This window comes from Aristolochia californica, unplaced genomic scaffold, assembly GCF_029961685.1.
Source record: "Aristolochia californica isolate CCGP_79_NKW_82.1479 unplaced genomic scaffold, dmAriCali1.0.hap1 SCAF_3, whole genome shotgun sequence".
Classification (NCBI taxonomy): Eukaryota; Viridiplantae; Streptophyta; class Magnoliopsida; order Piperales; family Aristolochiaceae; genus Aristolochia; species Aristolochia californica.
Genome location: NW_027181992.1, coordinates 4969629 through 4979441, shown reverse-complemented (window position 1 = coordinate 4979441; position 9813 = coordinate 4969629). Strand labels below are relative to the sequence as shown.

The 9813-nt window shown below is 39.6% G+C and overlaps 1 protein-coding gene across 1 annotated transcript; it reads right to left on the bottom strand.

Moving 5' to 3' along the window:
- Nucleotides 1-816: 816 nt before the first annotated feature.
- On the bottom strand, nt 817-8302 carry LOC137958334 (digalactosyldiacylglycerol synthase 1, chloroplastic-like). The gene is made up of 7 exons (XM_068805299.1): nt 7592-8302; nt 6933-6965; nt 5754-5832; nt 2545-3029; nt 2196-2462; nt 1596-1945; nt 817-1486 (listed from the first exon to the last, which is right to left on the bottom strand). Exons 1-7 carry the CDS (start codon nt 8207-8209, stop codon nt 943-945), a joined length of 2376 nt encoding a protein of 791 aa, XP_068661400.1. The 5' UTR covers nt 8210-8302; the 3' UTR covers nt 817-942.
- Between the last annotated feature and the right edge of the window lie 1511 nt (nt 8303-9813).

Genomic DNA, 9813 nt, shown 5'->3' with positions numbered 1-9813 from the left:
TTGGGTTTCGGCACCCTTGTTAACGATACCAGAAGATCGGATCATTGAGTCGACAATGCACTTACTCCATGGAAGCTCTTAACGCATGCTTAGAGCTCCAAGATTCAGGTATAAAAAAAATTAAGTGCTCTTTAACATTAATAAAAATTCATCAGATATCATTAACCAAAACGTAAGCCATCAATTTTGGGCATGAATAATAACTCGTCACCTTCCCTTCTCCATGCAGGCACCCATCGCATTCCAGCAACAATTTGAGGCGTCATGCACGACGATGAGTTTGAAGTGCAGCAAGGCCTTAACGGAACTCGCGACGGGGATTAGAACAATGACGAAACCGATCACTGCGCGTCATTACACAGTAGCAGCTAAAACTGCAGCAACAGAACTGAGAACCGCTCTCAGAACAGATCTAGTGGAGAGCTCATCTCTCTTGGAGATCCCTCCCATGGTCACAATTGCTTCGCTGCCCGTGGAGGCCATAGGCCACACGGATCAGCTTGCGGAGTCTGTAAATGAACTAGCGGATAAGGCCAAGTTCAAGAATGACGCTGAGGTGGGAAGAACAACGCCCTCCTTCATTGAGCAACTGTGAAGCTACTACTCCCTGTTGCAGATGGCTCGCATGTTGTGGTTTATGCGTGCGCGCCAGAGCCGTTTTTTACTTTGTCCACGAGAACAAATGAAAGAAGGGTTGGTGGAGGTGTAAATAACACGGATGCATTCTAGGTTAAAATATATAGATGTCAGACTGGAATTCGAACTTTCTGCTGCCATTTTATCTGATGTTACAGCGGCAAACAGACAAAATTGATGTTATGGTTCGTCAATAAGGAAAAGTTAAGAAGAATAAGAAGGTAATTAATTACAATAAGTACTACGACTGCTACTCCTAGGTCACACTTATATTATACAGAGGAAGATACAGATAAGCCACCATGATCACCAGCCATAAACAGGATTTTGTACCATCTGAGGCAACAAATGCAAGTCTTTACAGTGCTGCTTGTCATAATCCCTGGTGCCCGGGATTGCTCCAGTAGACAACCTTAGAATTTCGTTGCCCGTCAGAAAATAGTGAGTGGCAGCGATGCTTCCATCCACCACTTCGTTCAAACTTGGCCACGACATTGATTTCACACTTTTATTCTTATTACTACTGTTTTGCACTGCTGAGTTTGAGTTTTCAGTGCTCCTATTCAAGAATTTGTCCAGCTCAGAGGACTCCATGAATCTCTGTGTTGCAGCTTCCCATGATAGGTTGTATGTCTGTTCAGGAGTAAGAGGTTGAGGCTCACTAGCCATGGCCTCTTTGACTTTGGCAACAAACTCGTCTGATGTCTTGTAAGTTAAGCAGTTGGGGAATGCCCTGAAGAAGTCATTTGATGGGTGGTCGGCACATACAACAAATTTGCCCATGGCAAGTGCCTCAGCAGTAGCAGTGCAGAGTACATCGCTCACGCTAGGGTTTATGAACACTTTGTAGCTGCATGCAATTTTTTTAAATATATCATAACGGGATACATTGAACAGAAATCCAGGGTAGTAATTAACTAGTCTGCAATGGAAAAAAACATGAAAACTCATTTTAGTACCTGTGAAGCAAATCATCAGCATGATCCCTCCCTCTCAAGAAATTAAGATTCAGTTCAAGCTTCCTAGCAGTTGATTGGACTTCGTGCGAGTCCTCCCCATTCCCATATACATCTAACTTGAAGCCCTCAAGATCCTTCTTGTGTTTAGCAAGCAAACCTATCAGTTCTTTGTAGCCCTTGGCCCAGACCATCTTGCCTAAGAAATAAGCTCCCTTTGAAAAAACCTGCTGGCCTTGCTCCCTCTCGGCTGCAACTTTTTCTCCTACTCTTAAGAATTTAGGATTTACACCATGCACATTGCATATGATAGATTTTGGAAGATCCTGTGTTGCGGCAGATAAACGAAGAACCTGCACAAAATGCTCAAATTAGAATAAGTAAATAGTTTATATTTTGTTGAAGTGTCCCTTGCTCAAATTGTCATGTCCTCCATAGACAGCAAGAATTAGGTTTTCAAACACAACTGAGAACTTCACCCACAAAAATAAAATGCCCAAAGTAAGACATTATGTGAGGAAGAAATCCAAGTCTTTGGCAAAAACCATAAAGCCAGAAGTGAGTGAGCACAAAATTTGTCAGACTAGAATATGTCACACCCACCTTGTGACAATAAGCCCTTGTGACCCAATTGTTTATGTGTTTCACTAGAAAGGCTTGAAGAGCCCCATTCTTTTCTCTCTTGATATACTCCAAATAGTTTGTGTGGACAACTCCTACCACATGATTGAACTTATCAGTCCAACGCTTTCCATGGTGATACCAGTTCAAGTGCTCTGGTTCTTCCAGTATGGCAATGTCAGCCTCCTTGGAAGAAATAAACTGCGTAGTATCCCCAGCAGGTATTATACTTCGCCTTGCCTTGGAGAACTGCAAGCAATCAAAACGTGAATGTTTAAGATCCTTCCACCTAAACAGCAAAAAAGGGAGAATGGGAGTGGGGGATGCATACCTTTCCGGGGTAGAAGGCAATCTTAAAGTCAGTCTTGAACCCAACCCTTTCTTCAAGCCATTCACGTATATAAGCTTCTTGTTCTTGTGGAGAGCTGAAAGTAAGATTATTGGGGTAAACAAGTTTTTGGTCGGACTTGCAAAGCCATGGAACCAACAAAGTCACTTTCTGCTTGGCAGATTTGGATAGATATGCTGCTCTAAACAGGGGATTTACTGCAGTTCCAGTCATCCAAGGGAGACTGGCAGTTGTGACTATTGCCACATGGCGCTTCTCATTGGTGAAGTCATGCTTTACAGAGTCAGACCAAAATCCACCTTCATAACAATGACCTGTGCTACGAAGCACACTAGCTATTCTAAAATCAAGCTCATCATTTATGTTCTCATGTTCATGCATAGATGTCTCCCATGAAGATAGGGAACGCCACATCAATTGATCCTTTTGTTTGCTACAGAGAGCCTCCACTATCTTGTCACATATATCTGAAGCCATGCCTATACAATGTTACTAACTACAGACAGATAAGATTCAAATAGACAAACTATCAGAAGATTGTTTAAAGATAGATACACACACTTTTTTAAAATCATTCTTCATTTACATAACACAGACCCCAGTATAATTTCTATCAACCTCAAAGGCTGAAACGAACGTTTGCAACCCACTAGTCTATCTCATTTCCAGTTTGTCATGCTTGTGACAACTAAATCATCGTTTTACTACTTCAAAAACAAAGATTTAAAGTTAAATCTGATCTTCTCATACGTTCAACTAACATGAGTCGACATTTACAATAATATTTAATTTGATAATAAAATAAAAATCATATAACATAGTTAATCTCAACGATTCATCAAATCAAGAATGCAAAAACACAATTGCCTTTTATACTGCCCCAGTTGAAACTTTAATCAGATTGGCTTCAGAAATCTATAATAAAGTGCTTTTCAATTAAGCCTGATGTTTGCAATGTTAATCCAGTAACCAAAATTTAACTCATTAGAAAGCAGAAAAGAAGAGCCTTCCAACAACTTCAAGCAAAAATCACTGTCAATAAGCACTTGAACATAGGGAGGTTGACAGAATTTATCAGACTGTGAATACTACAGACAACTGATCCCTTGGTCATAACACAATTCCTTTTATCAGCTTTATGTAGTAAGATAAGAAGGTAATGGATGACTAGTCTTCACGCATTGGAAGCATACCCATAAAGATATTTCATGATTACGAGCTAATTATTCTGGGAAACATACGGTATCATGAAAAATGCCCACAGGGGAGGAGCCACTACAGACTCAATTTCCTTCTTCATCCATATCCAATTACTACACATTTTGCACTTCTTTTTCTCAAAAATATGATATTTTAATACAGGTTTATGCGGCGCAAATGCATAAGAGATGTTTATGCAGAGCACATAGCAGAAAATTCTATGGGAAAACTTAAGCAAAGGGAACAAAATTGTTTAGAAATCCTACTTTAGTATCTGCTGTTTTTAGGAAAGTGAGCACTTGGAAAGACGAAGCAATGGAAAGTTCCTTATCCAAGCCAGTAATTGTTTAAAGGAATGTTATATAAGGGAATGTTCACAGTTACCTTTTAATAGATTGCTCGTCTTAAGAAAGTTTAATTTTAGAAAGCCCATTGTTAGTAGGTTTTTCCTTAAACTAATTGCTGGAATTTTCTCCATGCTTGGTTTAGAAATTCCTAGTACAACTTCAATTAGTTGTTTAGTCCTAGGAAAGTCTTGTGTTAGCAAGTTTATAGCTGAGTTTTAATAAGAAACTCAGTCCTAGGATGTGATTATAAATATAGGATTCAAAAGAACTGCTGTAACTTGGTTTTTTCAGATTGAAATTAATCGAACTAAAGAACACTTTTAGCTCACCTTCTGTTTTCTTCTTCTCTATTTTCTTAGTTTCATATGCTCAATACGTTAACAGTCCAACTCCAGCTTCTAAGCTGAGTCAGATGTTTACATGGACAAGAAGCTGAAATGCAGCAAGAAACCTGAAGAAAAGCAAAAATACATAGTTAGGGGTCTGGCACACCCTGGATGTACTCTTGAAAGAAACCTGCCTTCCACTGCCCTTTTGGAAGAGTAAGATTTCTGAAACATTGTAAAAGAAAGAAATTACCAGATAAAAAAGACAAGAGAGACCTATGGTTTTGACCATTGCCATTATTTTTCTGGCTTCTTCCTAAATCCTATGAGATATGGGTTGACAGGTGCAAACAGGTGAGCATCAAGAGAGAGAGAGAGAAAACCAGGCAGCACTGGCTGCAGTGGCATTAGTTGTTGATGTCAACAATTAAGCCATGGGGAGAGAACAGAGAATAAACTGCAAAGTCCCAGGACTGTGTAGTGTTACTCACCATTGTGATGAACAATGCAAACAAAATAAAGGTTGAGACAGAAAAAAGAAAAAAGTCAGCAATAAGCTGCCACGTTTCACCAAGATAAACAGGGTGAAGATGCAGAGAAGGTCTACCAGAACTAACTTCACTGAGAACAAATACAACATATGAGGCAAAACTTGGACGGTGTCCCACAAGATATTACTATTCCTGTTCTGTTTTTGAAACATATATTGCTAGAAATCAGTAGAGAATCTTATAAACTAATCTGCTTATAAGAGAAGGAATTTGCATAAGCTCATCAGGAGGGGTAAACACAAAGCTATATGCTATTCCCCTTCACCAGACTGGCTGGAAGTTATAGTTTTCCACCAAATGTAGCCACAATGTGAGCCAATGAAGTGAAAATCTCTTTAGACAGGCGACCCAAGAATATCTCATTGAAGCTAAGTCCCCTTGCTATAAAAAAACCCTGGTGATGGCACACTTGGTAAGATTGAGAAAGGTCGTATCAGTGCAGTTGATCACTTTATGTGTTTACAACACTTTCTTTTAAAATTTTCCGAACTCCAGTTATTGAAAAGATAAATCAGAAAGCAAGAAACATGTGCAAAACCAAATTTCAAATGCATCTACCAACCAAAACCTGAATTATGATAGCATGTGCTCAAAGAGTAGAAGATAGCCTTGATAACATTTTGCTAGCATTAGAACCTAATTTCTAAATCTTTCACCCAATTTTCTCCTTCAGAAAACCTAAAATTCTATCTGGTCACGTGAAATGGATCCTACATAATAACAGCTATGCCTACTAAGAAAACTGATCTACAATGCAAAAATTATACCTTGTCTCAAGCCAAGCAAGGGACCAGATTGCTTCACCCAATATGCCAAGAGTTCAGACATGTCCAATGGCAGTACATCCTGTAACCATATCAAGAAGAGTAAGTAATATTACTAATTTTTTCCTGTAAAAATCCAAGAAAGAGAGTGAGAGAGAGTGTGTACGAGAGAGAGAGAGGCATCACCTACTCTGTGAAACACATGAAAAAACAGACAATAGAGTGACGCAATGCAATAATATCACCCAAGCTATATGGCGATTATATCTTCACCATGTATCTAGTAGATGCTAATGATGTCCGCACCCTCTACCTAACAGACTTCAATATTGAATATGAAAATGCTAAACACTTAAGTAGCATGATCAAACAGTTTTTCATTCTTCAAATATGACAATGTCCATTTGAGAGAAACCAGTAGTTGGACACTCTAATTCCTCCATTGACGTGTTTTTTATTTAATTTGGAGGGTGTGCTATGGACTCATGGTAGGCCTTGTACCTCAAATGTCTAGGCTTAGGTTTGTTCCTTAAGGAAAGCTTTGTAAGAGGTATATCCACTCCACTTACAGTGCGAACACAATACTTACAAATTTTATAAATTGCCTTAACATGAGAAGAGTGGCACTTTAGAACTCCAAAATCATTTTCTTGTGTATTTTGTGTCTCTCATCCTTGTCTATTTATTGTTTGCTTCCATATTATCCCCCCAAACCCCATTAATCTATTGAAAAATCTGAAGTTATGTATCACCATTGCCAAATCATCTGCACAGCTATTAACTGAGTAGTAAGTTAAAGCTGAAAAGCTTATTTGTACTTGAAAGACTACAAAGATAGAACACAGAAAACTGTCCACCGTGCATGTGTCACCCCAAAAACATACTTTGTGGATACCAAGTAAAATGCTGTCACATCCTAGCATTAAGGAAAAACTATGGCTTTCAATATTTTAGTTTCAATTTTCCTTTTAAAATATGGTTAACACAAAATTAGAAAAAGATTTATTCATGAAATTGTGGGAGACATTTTAGATTGCAAAAAGTCCTTCAAGCTCTGAATGAAAGGTCAACCACAGGAGCAGAGTTTCAAAAGCCCAGAACTTTGTAAGCTACACAAGGTCAACAAAATGCTTCACCAGGACATATCTAAACATAACAGAGATTAAAACGATTAAGCCCAACCTTTGACTCTTGAGGTTCCTGGTATATGGACTTCTGCAATAGAAAAAACATAAGGGTTAGATACAGGGTGTTTCTTCAACGGAATCAACAAATGAATGGTGCAAACATATTATTAAAAGTGTAAGTAATAATGGACTTGAACACAACCAAGTTGAAATTCCGAATTTGCTACATAAATCAAATTGCTGCCTTCACATACCAAAAATCTAACTGAGAAAAATAAAATTCTTCGAATTTCAGAGTTTTCTGCATGCATAAGAATGAAATTTAATTTTCAAGAACGAAAAAGATAAATAATGAATAAAGGATTTAACAATTAACAACAAAAAGTTCCTTTTACCTTCATTCGAAGCTTTCAGAGAAGATGGGGACAAAAATAGGAAAAAAGAAACATATAGAACTCGAATCCGAAAAATTTGATTCGAGAGGAAATTTTTTAATAAGAAAGTAGTTCTCAAGTCCATTCTGAACCTTCACCTGCAAGTCCTACAGAATCCTAAACAAGTGGTCCTAAATGTCCCGAAAAATATGTCATGAATATGAAAATTGAGAAAACGTTACGGGAGTACTCTTCAGGAGCAAGCCCACCCAAAAATTTAGTCAGGAATATTCCCGAATTATACACACAAAGAAACAAGTAAACATGAGACACAACTCACCAAATTAGTTTTCAGTTTTTCGAAATTGCGGAAAATCTCAGAAGATGAACTTTTGCGCTCGAGTTCCTTCAACTGCGTCTTAAGTTTTCGGATGGGCTCCCACTCCTTTTCCCCCTCCTCCTTCTCACCCTTCCAATCCCACGTTCTGAACCCCCTTTCCCAATCAATGAGCCTAGCGTTATCCTCGACGTCAGAGACGAACGCGTTCTTGATAGCGGAGAGATTGATGCGGATTTTGGGGGGAGGGGTCCACTTCTGGAGAACCCTCTGGCTGAAATCGGGTGAGGAATAGGCGCGGCGAAACTCGGAGAGCTTGGGCTGGAGGCGTTTGACAAAATCGAGCTCGGGCGGCTGCGGGGACTGAACGACAGGGACGGAGAACGAGGAAGAGGCGGAATGGAGAAAGTTCTCGAGCTCACGGTCGATGGAAGTGGCAAGGTTCTTGAAATTGATGGCCCTAGCGCGCATGAGGCGGAGGTCGGCGCCGGCGGAATCGCGAACTTCGCGCCAACCGCGGGTGATGAAAGCGAAGGGGGTGGCCTCCGGTGCGGAAGCCGCCGTGGACGAGGCCGCTGCGGGAGACGGCCGGGGCTCCGACACGGCGTTGATCATTCTCATCAAGCGAGTGAGTCACTGAGAGCAACAAGAAAGAAGAGAAAACAAAGAAGCAGAAAGCTGTCCTCCTCCTCCGCCTCCGCTTCCTCCTCCTCCTCCTCCTCCAGTGGAGGGCGATTTCCTTATTATTATCACTTTGATTGTTTATTATTATTTTGCCTCGGAGAGAGAGCGAGTAGCAGAAGCCAGGTGAGTAGCCACGGAGGACGGACCCACGGAGGAGGACATGGTGGCTTGTGAATAAGCACGTGACAAGGCGAAGTGGATGCATGCGATTGAGGAGAGCCATTTTGTAGGGGAATATTCCGAAGACGGGGGGAATAATTTGGCGCCAAGATGATATTAGAAACAAAAGGGTAAACAAAAAATGGAAAGACTAAAAAGCGGGCAAGGGAGATCCAAACCAGGGTAAAACCGTAAAAGACTAAAAAGCTAAGCAAAAATGGAAAGAACCTTTCACTATATCAGAATATTCCCTACTCCCAATCGACAGGAGTTGAGAGAAGGAGAAGATCCAAGGAATATCCAAGCGGGAGGGCAAGGGAGGGGGCAAGGGAGGTTGTGGAAGAAGCATGGGCGGGTTGAACGCCCTGACACCCACACGCTACTCTTTTGAGTTATTGGCTTGTCTACACTCTGATCTGACAATGTCATCGACGAGAACCATACGTGCACTTGGCACTTCAAAATGGTTAGTTATGAAGCTTTTTGTTACGTATATTGTCCATATGTCTACAGATCGAACTGTGATTACTTTTGTCTTTCTAAAGAGATTTAAAAGTTTTTTGGTGAGAGAAGCAGTTATCTAAAAGCCCCTCAATGAAAATAAAAATAAAGTAAAATAAGTTAGAAGAGAAGAGGAAGACGAAGAAGGAGAGTGGAGGGAAGACTGAGAACGTACTTGAAGTTCAGGAAGATAAGAAAACAAAGTGTAGATGAGCAGGGGCAGGAGTAGGAATAAAATGAGAATAATGATCTTTTCTTTTCTTTTCTATGGGGTTCCAAAAGACCCTAAACCTTTAGAGCAATGGAGAAATACAAACATCTTGAGCTTGCAGGTCTTGCTTGATCAATGTATAACTACAACTTATTGTTCTATGCGATCACAAATGAAATTTGGATTCAGATACATCTTCTTATTCTTGTTTAGTTTCTTTGTAGATGGTAGAGAAGTAGAATCTCTTGGTATCAGTCTTTCTAAGAAAATGAAATACTAAACAGAGGCGATTTTATTCACAAGAATCTTCCTATTCAGAGGTTGGCAACAATAATAAAAGTAGTCAGGAAACCTAAATTCTGAGAGCATAGTGAATGGAGAGATAGGAAGATAAGCTTTACTAAGTAGGAGTTGCTTCATACTTTTCACTATTAGTAACTAGTTCTCTCTTTTATTTGGTGTTGCCTTTCTTTCTATTCCTTTCGTTGTACTTTCCTATTGCAAGCCCATATTTACTTTTAGATTTAGTCTGTGTTTTCACTGAACCCTTATAAGGATTTGTATATAAAATCTTAGACATAATCAGTTATTTCTAAGTCTTATTTGAAATTTTATTTTAACTATAAAAAAAGAAAGAAAAGCATCATCACTTGGGATAAGAGAAACTGAA

What these genes read in the sequence shown, in the direction of transcription:
- LOC137958334 (XM_068805299.1), bottom strand. Translation starts at nt 8,209, where the DNA reads ATGAGAATGATCAACGCCGTGTCGGAGCCCCGGCCGTCTCCCGCAGCG. An exon ending in TTGCCTTCTACCCCGGAAAG is followed by an intron (nt 2,463 to 2,544) that starts GTATGCATCCCC and finishes GATTGCTTGCAG; the next exon opens with TTCTCCAAGGCAAGGCGAAG. An exon ending in GCTGATGATTTGCTTCACAG is followed by an intron (nt 1,487 to 1,595) that starts GTACTAAAATGA and finishes AATTGCATGCAG; the next exon opens with CTACAAAGTGTTCATAAACC.